The sequence below is a fragment of the Microchirus variegatus genome, assembly GCF_963457635.1.
Source record: "Microchirus variegatus genome assembly, chromosome: 7".
NCBI classification, from domain to species: domain Eukaryota; kingdom Metazoa; phylum Chordata; class Actinopteri; order Pleuronectiformes; family Soleidae; genus Microchirus; species Microchirus variegatus.
Window position 1 is genome coordinate 32,499,378 of NC_139808.1, and position 18,255 is coordinate 32,517,632.

General features: G+C 40.8%; 1 protein-coding gene across 1 annotated transcript in view; it reads left to right on the forward strand.

Annotated features, from left to right (window-relative positions):
- The window catches only part of LOC310929336 (nesprin-2-like), a gene marked incomplete at its 5' end in the record, with an annotated part of 50,174 nt that overhangs the window by 19,518 nt on the left and 12,401 nt on the right, over positions 1-18,255 (forward strand). The window contains 10 exons of the mRNA XM_083892058.1: positions 1,094-1,325; positions 2,082-2,276; positions 3,092-3,217; positions 4,537-4,692; positions 6,448-6,606; positions 7,992-8,158; positions 14,895-15,057; positions 16,369-16,559; positions 17,166-17,316; positions 17,405-17,587. Coding sequence (XP_083748184.1) covers positions 1,094-1,325; positions 2,082-2,276; positions 3,092-3,217; positions 4,537-4,692; positions 6,448-6,606; positions 7,992-8,158; positions 14,895-15,057; positions 16,369-16,559; positions 17,166-17,316; positions 17,405-17,587 — 1,723 coding nt within the window. The remainder of the gene's footprint in view (positions 1-1,093; positions 1,326-2,081; positions 2,277-3,091; positions 3,218-4,536; positions 4,693-6,447; positions 6,607-7,991; positions 8,159-14,894; positions 15,058-16,368; positions 16,560-17,165; positions 17,317-17,404; positions 17,588-18,255) is intronic.

Below are 18,255 nucleotides of genomic sequence, written 5' to 3' on the forward strand. Positions count from 1 at the left end.
TTCATTTTGTCACTTTTGTTCTTATTAGTGCCGTGCAAAAGGTTAACGTGTGTTAACGCACGATACGTTTCCATGACGACTGACTGGAAAAAGACACGCATGACGCCATGCTTACGTGCCGCAACACCGGAGTCCAGGCACCGTTTACCAATTAGCTCCGTTAGCTGCGTTAGCGTCTGTTTATTAAAGGAAAAGAGCAGCGCTAACAAAAAACGTTAGCGTACCCGTGTACTGCGTGTATAACGTACTTATCGTGCGTTAACGTTGAAGCTGTTGACGCGTTAACGTTTGACGGCACTAGTTCTTATTAAGTCTTTTTTCATCACTGTGGAGTTACTTTCACTCTTTTTAAACAGTTACTAATTTGAATAATTATGTAGTGCTGGACACGGTAACGCACGTTGGTGCATGACGTGTTTCCATGACGACTGACCGGAAAAAGACGCGTGTGACGTCATGTTTACGTGACTCCCGATTGTTAAAATGAGTCTCTAAAGTAACGCTAAACTTTAAAAACAGAGGCACACATACGCACTACACAGGTACGCTGGTTATTTGTTAGCGCTGCTCTTTTCATGTAATAAACAGACCGCTGCAGTTCAACTGTAGGCTAACGCTAACTGCACTAAAGGAGCTAACGAAGCCAACTTTTTTTTAAATTGCTAACTGGGCTAATTGGTAAACGGTGCCTGGACTCCATGACGTCACACGCGTCTTTTTCCGGTCAGTGGTCATGCATTAAAGTTTGTTAACGTTGACGTCGTTAACCACCGCTAACGTGCCCAGCAATATAAATATCTAATTGCGATTCTTCTTGATTGAGACTGAAATAGCTGGGAATGATCATTTTTCCATAATTCTTCTCATTAACTGTGTGATATTTGTGCAGATGACAAAGGTGTTTTCTTCAGTCTGTAGAATGTCATGTGTGTGGTTTCATCTAGAGAGAGAGCGCCACCTATTGACTGTTCTACTATTTAGTAACTGCTTTAGTAAAAACTGCCGACACTGCAAAGAAACCTAAAGACAAAGAGTGTGAGAGAGAGTCAATAACCACAAGGAAACCATGTGTTACTGTGTCTGTGTTTTACAGGAGCGACTTCCTCCTGAAGCTGGCGCAGCTCAGAGAGCACTGGCAGGGGGCGCTGCAGCGCGCCAACCAGCGGCGCTCTCTGGTGGACGGGCTGGTGAAGCACTGGCACCTGTACGGCCGCGGCCTGAAGAAGCTGCGGAGGTTCCTGTGCGACGCTCGGAGCCTCCTCCCGCCGAGCGGACCTCCGTCCTGCAGCCTGAGGCGGCTCAGACGCTCCCTGACAGACCTGCAGGTGAGACAGAGACGGAGAGAGAGACAGAGAGAGAGAGAGAGGGGGATTATGGGAAATCACCAGGGATAATATGGGCTTCCATGTGTTTCAAGGGATAGTTCAAGGTGTTATGCATGAGGTCCAGACGTGATATCAAGGATTTCAGCCACTAAACAAAAAGACTCACCTTCTACAGCGTCTTAAGAACATGTTCACGTCTTTATCTCACAGGAAACTGAAGTTTGTAAACCACTCACTCTCCCACACCAAAGTCCATAGAGAAAATCAGTGATTTTAACACAGCACACAGGAGTTCACAGGAGTTGTTGATCCACTGCTGCCTCCATCACTAACTTACAATGACTGATTTTGTCAATTCGGCTTTTAAAGTATTTCATTTAGACATACATCGGTGACACAAAGTGACCACACGAGGCAGCAGTAGACCAGCAGCTCCTGTGTCCCTGTGATGTTAAAATCACTGATTTTCTCTATGGACTTTGGTGTGGGAGAGTGACGAGGTTTGAAAAAACACAACAAAAGCATCTTTGGTTGTTTATTCAGATTAAGAGCAGATTAAGATGAAGACACAGAGGAAACTGATTGTATTTACATCACAATTGAAACAAAGCAGACTTGATCAGCTCGACAGAGGAGTGAGGAGATTTCCCTCACCTGTGTCCTGACCTCGTCTCACTGGTTTATAAGATGATGTTGTTGTTGTCCGTCCTCCTCTGACTTTGGTGTCTCCTCCTCCACCTTCACCTCCACCTTCAGCACACTGAGCTGCTCTTCCAGAGACACCAGAGCAGCTTCGTCCACACGCTGGAGGTCGGCCGGCAGCTCTTCTCCATGGCCGACGAGGAGACGCAGACGCTGCTGCAGGAGGATCTGGGGACGCTGCAGGAGGAGTGGGACGACCTGAGAGGTCTGCTGAGACACAGGCTGGAACTGACGCAGGACGTCGTCCAGGTAATCAGAGTTTTATTGGTTTATCTCTTTAAACACTTGACATCAAGTTACAAATGTTTTTCAGATTAAAGTTGTTTCTTTGATTTTTCAGCTTCTTAAATGTGAATATTTTCACGTTTCTGTCATTTTTCAGCTTCTTAAATGTGAATATTTTCGTGTTTCTGTCATTTTTCAGCTTCTTAAATGTGAATATTTTCGTGTTTCTGTCATTTTTCAGCTTCTTAAATGTGAATATTTCATAATATTTAAACTAAATCTAAATCATTTCAGGAGAGACCAAAATAACATTATCAGACACAGTCACTAATGCAGAAACAAATCTTTATTAGGCCTAAAACTAATAATTTCTTTAATGACTAAGCTTTTTATTGATAAATGAATTAGTTTTCATGTTTCTTTAACAGTTAAAACATGTTCTCGGAATTTTTTCCAGCTTCTTAAAAGTGAATATTTCCTGGTTTCTTTGCTCCATGTCATAAATGAATCATTAAAACCACAATTAAAATCCCTTTTAAGAGCAATTTTACGCTCAAATAAAACCCAACATTCACTCTGCAAACACAAAATCTCCATTTATGACATCTTTACGTCTATATTTGAGTGCTACAAATGATAAACTTTTCAAATTTTACGTTATTTTTTAAAGAAATAAGAGGAAATTATATACATATATATATATATATATGACAATGGACGTGTCTGTAATCCAATCAGCTCTAATGAACGACAGTGTACGAGTTCAGGGCGTCTCTGAGTGTTTGTTTTGATCCATCTGATCAATGAGATGATGATTTGTTGTTGTTGTTATTTGTCAGAAGTGGGAGTGGTGTGACGCAGGACTAGCAGACAGCATGCTGCAACTGAAGGAGATCAAGAGCAGACTGAACCAGTCGCTGCCAGAGAGCGACGACGAGCTGCTGAGCGCAGAGAAATTCAACATGGTATGTTTTAACCCACGGGAACTCACTTTAGTTTACTCAACAAAGATGCTCTCCTCATTAAATCTATACTAGAGTAAATCTATGATGTCTTAAGAATGTGTTCACGTCTTTATCTCACTTTTTGCATTCACTCACTCTCCCACACCAAAGCCCATAGAGAAAATCAGTGATTTTAGCTCACAGGGACACAGGAGCTGCTGGTCTACTGCTGCCTCGTGTGGTCACTTTGTGTCACTGAGGTTAATCCAAATGAAGATTTTCAAAAGCTGAATTCACTAAAATCAGTCATTGTAAGTTAGTGATGGAGGCAGCAGTGGATCAACAACTCCTGTGAACTCCTGTGTGCTGTGATGTTAAAATCACTGATTTACTCTATGGACTTTGGTGTGGGAGAGTGACAGCAGTGTTGTACCTGAAAATGGTGAACTCTGCTAAGAAAATCGAATAGATTTAGATCATCGATTCATCAGTTTGAGTGTATTTTAATGTGTGTTTTAACTTTTTAACACCATAAAATACAGTTTTTTGTCACTGATCATTTGCATTAATCTCCACTTCCACAGAAGCTGCATTGTCACAAACCAATAATAAACAAAAATAAATAGGACAAACTAATAAAAAACAGAACAAACTAACAATCAAGGTTGCTGCTCTTATTTTAACACTTGGTAATCTTTATGAAATGACGTACTTTAATTGAAATAGATGCAAAATAAAAGCATGTAGAAGAAAAAAATAAAAGTTCTGTGGGTTTTCAGGTTTTTTTCTGTGATTTTTCAGCTTTTTAAGTGCAAATATTTTCTGGTTTCTTTGCTCCATATGAACAAAGAAATAATTAAAAGTGAATCATTTTGTGTTTGTAGACAAAAACAAGACATTTGAGATTTCCAGGTTTGGGAAATAGACTCCATTAATCAGTTCTGAAAATGTCCGCTTGTTGCAGTGAATGTGGATTAAAGTCATTCCTGACCAGAGCTCCCTGTACGACCACAGCTCCTGGCTAAATAAAGGATAAATAAACACTCAAATAAAACCCAGTTCTAACCTGGGATTAAACTGTGAACAAAGTCAAGTTAGGAACAGGTTTGACTCGTGGCTCATCCTCTCTGACCTGTCCGTCACAGCCTTTATGATCCTCCCCCTCCCCCGCCCTGAGGCCTTAATCCTCCCTGTGGGCGGAGAGGACGACAGACAGACAGAGGGAAAGTGGGCGGGGCACAGAGACAGACAGACACTGGGGTTTCACAGTGACTGAGAGAGAGTGGGTCACACTGACTGACTGTGTGTGTGTGTGTGTGTGTGTGTGTTATGGTATGCAGGAGAACGAGGACTCCCTGGTGGACTGGGCCCAGAGCCTGACGGAGCTGAGCACCATGAAGACGGATCTGTCTCAGTACATCATCGCTGACGACGTCCTGCTGCTGCACGAGCAGGTGGAACACCTGCGCTGTCAGTGGGAGGAGCTTTGTCTGAAGGTCAGTCTGCACCTGCTGATGACACACATATTCTCTGTGTCCTGCACTGCAAAAAAATGACTTTAAATCTAGGAAAAGGATCTGTGAAACAGTCATTTTTGGTGTCAATAAAACACATTTATCTGTCCATATATCCGTCTAAAACACTAATACTTTATCAGCAAGTTTTTCACTAGAAAAATACTCATACACTACCCAAAGAATGTGTAAAATGTTAAAAATGACAGTAAAATTAGTGTTTTCATGAAACTCCACCTGCTTGTGTGCCTGGTTTGTGTTTTTAATAGAGGTTGTGTGTTAAATACAACAGTAAAATTCACTTTCACAGATTAGTGTGTGTAATTGTGAGGTAAAAAATATTATTATATCGAGAAAAGAAAGACAGATTTCTTACATGAATGATTTTCTTTTGTATGTAAAATGTAAAAATCCTACATTTTGTCCAGTTTTAACTCGTTTTAAGGAACATTTCAGTCGGATTTGTGAGGTCGTTTGTAAACAAATGTGATTGAAAGACTTCTCTGTGTCTTCATTTTCCTGAACTTTGCTCCTTCATCGATGTGTTTTTACTGGAAGTGACAGAGTCGACTCAACCATAAACTAAGTCAGAACACGTCACTCTCTGACTTCACCCACAGCTCAAACTCTGTTAGTGTGTGTTTGTATTTATTAAGTGTGTTTGTGTGTATTTGTATTATTTTTATCCAGAGTTTAAGAGTTTATTCTGACGGGAAAAGGCTTAGAAAACAGTAGTTTTGTTCTGTTTGTTTGATAAAAACAAACATGACAAAATGTGTGCGTGTGTATGTGTGTGTGTGTGTTTCTGCTTTAAGCCGTTAATGAGGAGTTAAGTTAGTAAATCTTCATGAGTCTTTAAAGAGCGACTAAAGACACCGACAGGTCAGTGTGTCACGGTGTGTGTGTGTGGGGACAAAAATCAAGTCGTCACAGCATGAATTCTAATATTAAACATGTTCAGTGAGGTCACGGACAGGACAACCTTAATATGGTGTTTAGTCATAAAACAGCTAAATAGTGTGTTAAATTACTACATTTCAACCCTTAAAATTAGGATTTTCTATTTTTTAAAGGTTGAGGTTAGTACTGAGTTATGGTTAAGGTGAGAGTAAGTCAATGTAATGTCCTCTGTAGTCATGGAAACCAGACTGTGTGTGTGTTGGGGGTTGATGAGTGTGTGTGTCATTGTGTTAAAGAAGCAACAGATGGTAACACACACACACACACACACACACACACACACACACACACAGAGGAGAAAAGTTGAAATGAGCAGACTTAGTATTAAAGTGAGTTTTGGGGCAGGGATCAGTCGCCTCACTCTCACTTTTAATCATTTAGTTTTGCTGTAGAAACGTTTATTTTTTTGCTCTCTAGGTCAAATCGTTTTCTGTAACGGTTCTTAAAAGGTTTTTCCGTGTGTAAACGTCCTCAGAGCAGCAGTTTACGACTAAAACAACAGGGAAACAGAAGAAAAACACACAAACATCCTTCTGTTTTCTCCTGCTGCTAACTGCTAACACTGTGTTCTCTGCATCTGTGAAAGTCTTTCGTTTGTTTACGACAGGGATAGTCTGTGTTTTCCTTGTTTTGAAAAACCTTTAAAAGTAAAAGTATAGTTTTAACCTTGTTTCAGGACTTTCTGTCATTTTTGGGGCGTCCTCCTTGGTTTTTTAACCTAAAGCGACGGTGGTAAAATGTCTGCTTTAACGTCGTCGTTCTTCTGTTTTGTTGCAGGTGTCTCTGCGTAAACAGGAGATCGCCGACCGCCTCAACGCCTGGATCATCTTCAACGAGAAGAACAAGGAGCTGTGTGAGTGGCTGACGCTCATGGAGAACAAGGTGGAGAACCACTCTGAGCTCAACATCGAGGAGATGGTGGAGAAGCTCAAGAAGGTGAGAAGACGCAGCCAGGACACACACACACACACACACACTGTCAGATACTGAAGTTGCTGAGTCATGTGATTCTTCCGTCCTGAGGTCCGAGCTTTTCAAAATAAAACAGTGAATTCCCGCCTGAGTGTTGAGAGGACGACAGCTGTTAGAACCACGCTGGTTTGTTTTGTGTCCAACGCTGGGCCGTTTCATTTGTTCCTCTGTGTGTGTGTGTGTGTGTGTGTGTGTGTGTGTGCAGGTGGGGGGGGGGGCAGTCCTCCTGACCCCCTCCCCCCCCCCCACACACACACAACTAATTGCCCAGGCAGAGGTTTTAAATCTTGTCAAGTCTCACAGCTTTAAATGTAGTGTTTTTGTCTCCACTGGAGCTTTGTTTGTTTCTGGAAAACTTCCAAGTTAGGAAATTTCAAAATGTTGCTTTTAGAGGAAGAAAAAGTTGTTTTTTTGTTTGCTTTAGGACAAAATTTCACACATTTTTATCCCACTTTATTGGCAAACTCACTCATGGAGACATTTGTCCACTGGTTCACTGTAAATGACCTAAAAAAACTGTCTAGAGAGACATTTACGGACATTAATCTTCACGTATATGCAGATGATATTGTAATCTGTAGTGAGAGTAGGCAGCAGAGACCGACTGCCGGATAATGAGCAGGTCTAAACATTCATCAACAGACTGACTGCCGAATAGTGAGCTGTTCCATACCTCCAACACACATTGAGTGCCAAATAATGAGCTGTTTGCCAAATCCATCAAGACTGACTGCCAGATAATGAGTTATTCTAGACATCCACCAACTGACCTGACTGCCAAATAGTGAAGTGTATTATAGATCCAGGATCAGACGGACTGCCAAATAATGAGCTATTCTTAACATCATTCAACAGACTGGCTGCTGAATAGTGAGCTGTTACATATCTCCAACAAACACATTGACTGCTGAATAGTGAGCTGTTACATATCTCCAACAAACACATTGACTGCCAAGTAATGAGCTGTTCCATAAATCTGGCATCAGACTGACTGCCAAATAATGAGTTGCTCTAGACGTCCAACAAGAGTCTGACTGCCAAATAGTGAGCTCTTCAATATATCCAGCATCAGACTGACTGACTGCCAAATAATAACCTGTTCTGTACGTCCACCAAGAGACTGCCTGCAAAATAGTGAGCTTTTGAAACATGAACAAACAGACTTGCAGAGTTCTAAACAGATCGACTGCCAAATAATGAGCTGTTCTCTATGTCCAGCAGCAGACTGACTGACAAGTGGTTTTCATTGAAAGCAGCTTTACAGAAGTGAAGTGTTGTCACTTTATTGTGTCGAGATGTTATTTTTAATAGTAAATGTTAACTTTCTCTCTCTCCTGCTCTTTAATCAGGACTGTATGGAGGAGATCAACCTCTTCAGTGAGAATAAAACACACCTGAAGCAGCTCGGAGAACAGCTGATCACCGCCAGCAACAAGACCAAGGAGACGGAGATCAACGACAAGCTGAAGGACGTCAACGACCGCTGGCAGCATCTGTTCCACCACATCGAGGCCAGGTAACAACTGAGAGTCACACACACTTCCTGTTTTTATCAAGTGGACACAAAGTCCTCATGAGACATCTTTTGCTTTGCTTCTTCAACATGTTTTAAGTCCAGTTTGAGTCTTGAAAGTGTTCAGTTTTCAGACTGAAACACGTTCAGCTTGTAGACGCAGATGTTCTCCTAATGCAGATTAAAGCAGACGAGCTCAGAGCAGATGATATTAGAGCGATATCAGGTTTTTATTAATCCAGAGTGAAAGTGAAGCTCCTGAAAAAGCTCCACTTTCCTCGTCATCTACATCATGAGAGCAGAGACGAGAGGATTTAAACCAGGAGAAAGTGTCTACTCTGTTTGATTTGAGATTCTTCTGATGCTGGTGTTTGTGGATGAGGACGAAATCAGCTTGATTTAACTCTCACAAGGTCTTGATTTGAATTTCAGTTAGAAAACAATTTTGCTTGTAAATTGAAGATGGACCGAATTACTTGCAGGAAAAAACAAATATTAAGGGATCAGTCTCATCATTTTATGATCTTGGACTGTTCCAATAAAGTTCTAAAGCACAGATCTGGTTCTGGACTGAGTTTAAGGCAAAATAAAAAAGTGTTGATGGTGTGAAATGTTACCTTCACTTTCACTTTCCTTGGAGTTTTGTGACCTTTGCAGAGGTTCAGTTCCCTTTAACATCTGAGAATATGATCATCATCTTTTTGAGACTGTCTTTGTCACGTTTATGTAGATCTTGTCGACTTTAACTGACGTAGAATTTAACAGATGAGTCTCCTCATATCGCAATAAATGATGGTGACTGCTTCGTTTGTGAGTGACCTGGTTCCACTGACAGAAGAATGAAACCTCCAAACTGTCCTGAGCTCTTACAGTGAACACAGCCTGTTAATGAGGTCAACATGTACAATAACTATGAGCCAAAACTGTTTGGGATGAAGCTCAGTGTCATAGCTGACAGGTCGTTGGTTCAGACTTCTGTCTTTAACAACAGAAGAGGGACATGAGTGTAGATGGACCTCCTCCTCCTCCTCCTCCTCCTGGTCCTCAGGGACTGATCAGTATAATGAGGTTAAGCCTGTTAATGAGAGGCTGCTGAGGCACGAGCCTCCACCGCTGTGGTGGAATGTGCAGCTGTCACTCAGGAAAACTGTAAAAACTGTCACCGTCAACGTTCAGCTTCAGACCAACGGTCAGAATCAGTCCAGTCACTTTGTCATCACAGCGTGACAAAGAGCAGGAGTGATTCTCTGGTCTCCACCGCTCACAGCTTCTTTTTCACTGTGTTGTCCTCTTCTTAACTCTGAGACAAAGCTGTTGTCAAGACCAGAGCTGCAACTAACCATTGTTTTCATAATAGATTAATCTGTCGTTTTGTTTTCTCGATTCATCGATGAATCGTTTGGTCCATAAAATGTCGGAAAACTTTCCAAACCTGGAAATGACGATGTTCTCGAATGTGTTGTTTTGTCTACAAACCAAAATGATTCATTTGAATTATTTCTAGATATAGATAAATAATAAAAGGAAGAATAGAAACGAAGGAATTATTCACATTTAAGAAGTCATGAAAAAAAGCCTCAAACCGATTATTGATTATCAACATAGTTGACGATTAATTTAGCTGAAACGATTAATCCATGAATTGATTATTAATCGTTTACTAAATTAATCGCCAACTATTTTGATAATCTATAATCGGTTTGAAGCTTTTTTCATTATTAAAACAAGATTTCTGATTGTTTCATCTTCTTAAATGTGAATATTTTCTTGGTTTCTTTGCTCCACATAACAAATAAATCATTTTGGTTTGTGAACAAAACAAGACGTTCGAGAACATCATCATTTCCAGCTTTGACAGCTTTGATTTTATGACATTTTATGGACCAATCGATTCATCGATTAATCGAGAAAATAATCAACAGTTTCAGCTCTAGTCAAGACCACAATGAAGTCCAGGGTCAGGCTTTCGTTTAGACTGGTCCTTGGTGGGGGGCGGGGCCATGTAGCGTGACGTCGTACTGCTGCGACGACATTGAACGCGACACCCTGACCACCCTGACCACCCCGACCGTCCCACACCGCTTACTCTGGTCCAGAACAGAATCATTATCTGGATGTTGTCACAGTCCTGCAGTGAGACAGGAGTGTGTCACATGTTTGAATAAGCACTGATGTCACACTCGTCCACGTCTCTTTGTCTGCGTCTCGCCTCAGATCAGATCAGGGGGATTAGACGCGTTGACACTGTGTCGCCGCTCGTCTTTGTCCCCCAAAACAAACCTGGCTCGGTCCAGCAGCTGCCGTCTGCTGACGTTAGCCTTTGTGCCTCAGCCTCAGCGTCAGCCTCAGCCTCAGCCTCGGGCCTGGGCCATCCTCCCTCATTGTCGTTGTCTGTCCCTCTGTCCTCGTCCTCTCGTCTCCACCTGGTCTGTGTGCACGCGTTTGTGCTGCTGAGTTACAGTCGTTTGGATGCGACGGTTAAATGCTGACATTAAAGAGATGAAGTGTGACAGACTCTCTTTTTGAGAGGCGGTGAATGTGGTCGTCATGGCGATGATGACACTGAGTTACTCTGAGAGACAGAGTGATGTGACACCTGAGCTCATGTCCTGTGTTATTATCATACATGATATAAGACCTAAGTTAATCAGTTTAAGTGATGGTTCAAATGCTTGTTTTCAAATAGAGACACAGATGCTGAAGAACATGTTCATCACTTTAACTTTACATTAGATGATGATTCTTCACCACTCACTCTCCCCCACCAAAGCCCATAGAGAAAATCTGTGATTTTAGCTCACAGGGACACAGGAGCTGCTGGTCTACTGCTGCCTCGTGTGGTCACTTTGTGTCACTGAGGTATAATGCCGAATAATACAAAAACAGTCATTGTAAGTTAGTGATGGAGGCAGCAGTGGATCAACAACTCCTGTGAACTCCTGTGTGCTGTGATGTTAAAATCACTGATTTTCTCTCTGGGCTTTGGTGTGTGAGAGTGAACCATTTGTAAACCTGAGCTTCCTGTTGGAACAATCTGTCTAACAGTGAAGAAACAAAGCAGTTAACATGTTTTGGCTGCGACACTCTTTCAAAAGAGATTTTCAATCCTTTTATTCCTGGTTAAATAAAGGTTAAATCTTAATAAATAAATAAAGATTTCACAGTTTCAGGCTGGTTTAGTGGAAAAAACAGCCCTGAAGAGTCAGAACCATTTGAAATATCCTTTTAATACAAGACCTCCAGCCAATCAGAGGCAATACATTATGGTAAAAAATAAGAATACTTAAAGAAAAACCTTAATCCTAAAAACATCATTTAACACAGACACCATTTAAAGACGTGTCTCTGGTTCAGTTTGTTTTTCCTCCAGGTGTCAAACGTCAGATTTGTGGCTCTTTTTTCTAAAGTAAAAGCGAACGACAAACGTTTACAGGAACAAACGTCTGTGCTGCAGGAGCTGAACTCTGACACTTTAATGTGTTTCCTCCTGCAGAGACGCTGATTTACTGCTTTAGTTTCTCCCGCTCTCCTGTGTGTGTGTGTGTGTGTGTGTGTGTGTGTGTGTGTGTGTGTGTGTGTGGGTGTGGGTGTGTGTGTGTGTGTTTACTGCTCCTTCTCCTCGTCCTCCACCTGCTGCAGTCTGCACACACACACACACACACACGTTATTTATTAATGTAATTAGTGTGTGTGTGTGTGTGTGTAATGGAAGTAGGTAGCAGATGGACTTTTTCCAGACACAGATTTCCTGCTGGGGTTTTTTGTTGTTTACAGTCATGTTAGTTAACGGACAGCAGCACGTGTAATCTGCACCTGTAATCTGCACCTGTAATCTGCTCACCAATTTAAATGGTCTCATCAGGACCTAATCTGAACTGATAATGTGTTCCACTTTTTTCACTGTGGTTTAATTTAACATAAAATAATGTTAGGTAGTTTTTAGTTGTAATTCCTGTAAAAAATAAATACACAAATTCATATTCTTTCAAAATAAAATACTTGTTTTTATATCATCTTTAGTTTTAGTCGTTAGTAATAAGTGTTTTTTACGTCATCTTTAGTTTTATAATTTACATTTGACACAGTAAAACCGACCAGACTTCCTCTCAACCTGGCTTTCAAAATAAGAGCCGCTGACTTGTGACGTTTACATTTTTTGTATTTTCTCATTATATTAAGATTAGTTTAGAAGATTATTTATATAGAGTTGAACCGGATGTTTGAAGAAGTGCAGGAGGAGAGAGGATGAGGAGGAGGAGGAGGAGGAGAGAGGAGAAGAGAGGAGGAGGAGGAGGAGGTGTGGATGGACTGCAGCTGGAGGGAGGGGTTAGTTAGCGGCTGAGCTGTCGTGGAGGACGAGCCTCCTCACCAGCCTGTAAGTACCTCTGCTCCTCATCCACAGCCTTCATCCTCCTCATCCTCCTCCTCATCGTCGTCATGGCAGCAGCAGCGTGTGTGTGTGTGTGTGTGTGTGGTGTGAGGATGAGGAGGAAGACGAGAGTGAAACGAGGAGCAGATCAGGGTGGATGTTATTTTGTTGAGATCAAGAGGAGGAGAGACGGAGGGGGAGGGGCCAGGCTATGTCAGTGTAGGCGTGTGTGTGTGTGTGTGTGTGTGTGTGATAGCAGCATCATCAGCAGCATGTTTATGACGTCACTGATGTTCTTCTGCCACCATCTACTGCCACGTCTGCACATGTAGTGTAGACACACACACACACACACACACACACACACAGAGCTTGTTAGTGTCATGAATAAAAATGGATAATTACCATAAATTTACTCTCACGTTATGTTTTTAATTGTTATTACTGAGCTCTTATAACATGTTTTTATTACCATGATATAACCTTAAATTACACAACTATGACCATACTGTGATTATAGTGTGAGTGTACTGTCAAGTTAAGCGTTACATTCATATGTCTAATCTTCCACTGTTTTTATATATACAGTATATTTATTTATGTTATAAATATACAATGATAGTATACTATATAAATATATATATATATATATATGTCTGTGTATAGAGAGAGAAAGAATATAAATGTGCAAACAATAAAAATAAAAGGTTTTGTGACACACTTTACATGTGTAGGTATGTAGTTATATATATATATATCAGAGAAATATAATTCGAGGCTCACTTTTTTTTTTTTTTTTAATCTGTGACCGTCGTTGATGAGACACAGGCTCCGCCCACTGATAAAGATGCGGCCGTCTGTGTGTTTACCACGGCAACACTGACACATGACCAAAGTTCATGTACAGTGCGTGCGCACACACACACACACACACACTTGTTGGTGGATTGTGGTGGAATCCTCTCAGTCACATGACTGTGTGTGTGTGTGTGATGTAGGTCACGGTGCTGGAATGTGGTCACATGTAGGTCAAACTAAGCTTGAGTGGTGTGTCACATGCTGTCTGTTTTCCCACAGTCTGAGTGTGTGATGGTCACTGTGGACGTGGACACTCCCACTCTTCAACTCTCTGACCTCACGATCCTGATCCTTTAACTGAGGATTAATCCTCTGCTCAAAATAGATCTGTGAGCAGATAAATGTGAATATGATGGAGGAAAATCAACAGGATTAATCCATTATGAAAGTAATAATCATTAGTTACAGGTCGTATTGAGAGATTTTCCTCTCCTCGTCGCTGTTCTTGTCCTGAAAGTCTTATTCTGTTCCATTATGTTTTCACCAGCTAATAATAATAATAATATTTCAGTCAAACATCTGTCCTTTGATGTTTCACATACGTACAGAGTCGTAGCTGCAGGACGTGAGCAGCTGTCATTTAAAGGGACACTGTGTAGTATTTATGGGTTTATATAACCCAAAATCCACTTTTTTATACATATTATGTGCTCCTGCATTGTCTAGTCGCTGTATAATATTCTTTGTTTCATTTTCGTAGTGTTTCAAAAAGTCATGTAAAATAACATGGTCGCGGGCCGTGGTTGCATAGCCACTGTTAGCAGCGAGACGCCATGTTTCTACCGGAGCCTGTAAGGACAAACGCGAGAGAACAAATCAAGCGTCTCTTTACTTGTAGCTGAAGTCCCGCCTCCTCTCTCTCCACTACGTCTGCTACGGCCGCGGTAGCTCGCCCTCTCTCTCGCCTCACGAACCTCATCTGCTGACACGGAGAAAGACGACGAGGATGATATTTGACCTGCTGAGGATACCGTAGCGCTCAGGGAAGGGAGGGGGTGAGCAGAGGAGCAGTTCTTTGTTGTAAATTTCGGCCTTTCCTCTAGATGGCACTATAAACTACTTACTTCACCTTTAATATGCACTTTTTTCCATCAGAAAACGAGTAAGAAGACATGATAAAGTCCTTCATCGTGGGTTTATCACACAGGTTTATCAAATATGATAATATTCACCAGAATTTGGAAGTGAGAGAGTGAGGAGACACTGACGTGTGACACTGTTTGTCATAAAAACGTCTCTTTTCCTTATATTTACATCTCGTCACATGTTTGAGATGGAGTTGGCAGAAGTATAAACTTATATATTCCTATAACACACAACTCACACTAGTTGATTTATTTAAGAATATCTCAGACTTTAAACACGACCGTTTCCATCACCGTCCTGGATTAAACTGCTCTCTTCTTCATCCTGATACTTATAATGTGTGTTTTATATATTGTTCCACTATTTAACCCCTGAGATTAGACTGAAACACACTAATGAAACATACTTGTGTCTTTGTCGCTGCAGGGTGAGGAAGCTGAAGGAGACTCTGGTGACGGTGCAGCAGCTGGACAAGAACATGAGTAACATGAGGACGTGGTTGTGCCGCGTGGAGGCAGAGCTCGCCAAACCGCTGGTGTACGACGACTGTCACGGCGACGAGATCCAGAGGAAGCTGACGGAGCAGCAGGTCAGAGAGAGAGTGATTTTATATTCAGATTTAGGTCAAGTCAACTTTACAGAGTTTTATACCAGGTATAAAAGATAATATCAGTAAAAACGTGAAGGAATAAAACGGTAAAGTCTTTGTTCTCGTGGTTAAAGTTGAGAAAAACCTCAGGATTTTAGAGAAACTTTAAGAAACGAGTGTTTGATTCAAACTGTCACTGAGCTTCAGAGAGGATAAACGCAGCACAGACAGACGGACAGGAGACGAGTGGACTTTAGACGCTTTGACAAATTGACGTCTGGAGAAAAAAAGTTGAAGTGGAAGCAAAAAAAATCACCAGAGAAAGAAAAGATTGAATTTTACAACCTGTTTTTTTGTGTTTTTTTGAAGTGAAAGAAAAACAACTTTAAAATAAAGAAAAATAACAGATGTTGAAGGCAGAAAGTTCAATAATTGAGAATTAATTTAGTGAAACTGAGTCGTATTAGTTTATATTACTAAATGTTTTAATCACAGCGCCCCCTAATGGTGTAATTCCAAGTCCAAGAAAAAAACACACAGAAGAAACCAAAGAAATCAGTCCAAAATAAACAAATGTACAATAAACTGCTTTTAAAGCTTCAGAAGAATCAACGTTTTCAAAATCAAACAGACTCAAGTCTTAAAAAGGGCATTAGATGTAAGTAATAGTTAATACTGATACAATGAATACAGTATTAATTATTATTTTCTATTGCCCTTTGAATACAAGCGGTAGAAGATGGATGGACAATGAATACAGTAAAATATAGTATATGGATACATGTAATAAAGAATAGAGTGAAAATGACTTTAAACTAAAACCCTCTTTAGTCAGTATTGGATTGTTTTTAATGACACATTTAATAATCTGCGTTGTGACATTAAAGTAAAGTAATTATTATGGATAATGTCACGTGTGAAGGTCCTGTGTGTTTAGTGTCTCAATGTGGAAACAAAACATTTCTCATCTCGACACAAAGAAACTGTTTAAAAGCATAAAACATAAGATATAAAGCATGAAATTAGGAATTCTGTGAAAATCGGAAATCTGTCAAATCTGTGAAACAAAGTGGACAAAAGTCTCTTTTTATTTAAGACAGAAAATAAACGGAAAAAACATCAACAACAAAAAAGGAGAAAGAAACCAGTCCATTAGTGAACGACTGACTCAGCAGGGAAAGACTTTTACTGGTCGCCATGGAAACACAGATATAACAGAGGAAACTACAGAGGAATAAGAATCATTATTATGTTTCATCTAAATGGACCATTTTATGAGTTTATTCATACATTGATGGATTACGTGTTCAGGATGTGCAGCGTGACATCGAGCAGCGCTCTGAGAGCGTGGCGTCCGTGCTGACGCTCTGCGACGTCCTGCTTCACGACGCCGACGCCTGCGGAGGCAGCGACTGTGAGAACGACGCCGTCCAGCAGACGAGCAGAAGTCTGGAGCGACGCTGGAGGAACATCTGCGCCATGTCCACAGAGAGACGCATGAGGTGACGCACATAATCCAGACATAATCCAGAAAATAACACAGTCGCTCAGGATTAGGGCTGGATATTGAAGTCAGGAGGGTTAAAAAATCCCAGATAACTGATTCTTGATTGATAATCCCAGATAACTTGATGTTTGATAATATATTATGGATTGATAATCCCAGATAACTTGATGTTTGGTAATATATTATGGATTGATAATCCCAGATAACTTGATGTTTGGTCACAGATTGTTGATTGATAATCCCAGATAACTGATTCTCGATTGATAATCCCAGATAATGGATATTTGGTAACAGATTATCAATCGATAATCCCAGATAAGTGATTATTGATTGATAATCCCAGATAATTGCTGTTTAGTAACAGATTATTGATTGATTATCCCAGATAATTGATGTTTGGTAACAGATTGTTGATCGATAATCCCAGATAACTAGACAACTGATTCTTGATTGATAATCCCAGATAATTGCTGTTTAGTAACAGATTAATTAATATTTGGTAACAGATTATTGATTGCTAATCCCAGATAACTGATGTTTGGTAACAGATTATTGACTGAATGAATGTAAATCTTGTTGTTGTTGTTGTTGTCGTGGTCAGGATCGAGGAAACTCAGCGTCTCTGGCGTAAATTCCTCGACGACTTCTCTCGTTTCGAGGACTGGCTAAAAAACGCAGAGCTGACGGCGTCGACCCCGGACTCTGCAGACGTCCTCTACACTAACGCCAAGGAGGAGCTGAAGAAGTTTGAGGTGAGTTACCGTGACGACCGCGCTCACGCCGTTTGAACCATAACAAAGTAAACGCTCTGACTCCGCCCCCTGACTCTGCCCCCTGCAGGCCTTTCAGCGTCAGGTCCACGAGCGTCTCACGCAGCTGGAGCTCGTCAACAAACAGTACCGACGTCTGGCCCGGGAGAACCGCACCGACGCCTCCTGCAGGCTGAAGGTGATGGTGCAGCAGGGGAACCAGAGGTGGGACGAGCTGCAGAGGAGAGTCAGCGCCGTTCTACGCAGACTGAAGGTCAGATAAGAATAAATAATAAAGGTGCATTTCCACATTATGTGAAAGGAAGATATGAACAATACGACTGTAAAACAGGTAAAAATACAATGTACGTTATAGACACTAAAGTTAATGTTTGGTGAGATTAGAATCATGTCCTTGTGGCTCCGCCCCTAGTTCGCTGGGATTTGGGTCAGTTTTGGGTCAGTTTATTTCATCACAGTCTGAGTGTACGGACACAAGTGTCCAACTTCAGTAAAAACAAAACGAGAGAATTAAATCACACATGAAGAAAAATAAAGAGAAGGACAAAAAGTCAAATTTAATGGTGTTAAAATGGAACGAAATCCCACTTTTCATGGTCTTATTTGAAGATCTGAGCTGAGATTTGAAGAATCTTAGCGCCACAGTCGTCCCCTTATAAAGAAGAGAAGAAAGTAACCTTTGATAATAATTTGTCAGATTGAAGCAGTGTTTGCTCTTTATCACACCTGACATTTTTAAAGAAGAACATTTAATCACGAGAAAACACAAAAGTGTCAAAGAGCAGAAAGAGAAAAAAACACATAAATGACATCTGTGATTCTAAGTTTACACTTTTTTGATGTCTTTATATAAAAGATTAGAAACCTGATAATTCACTTTTTTTATGTATATTCTCAGTTTATCATATTTGCAGGAAATTG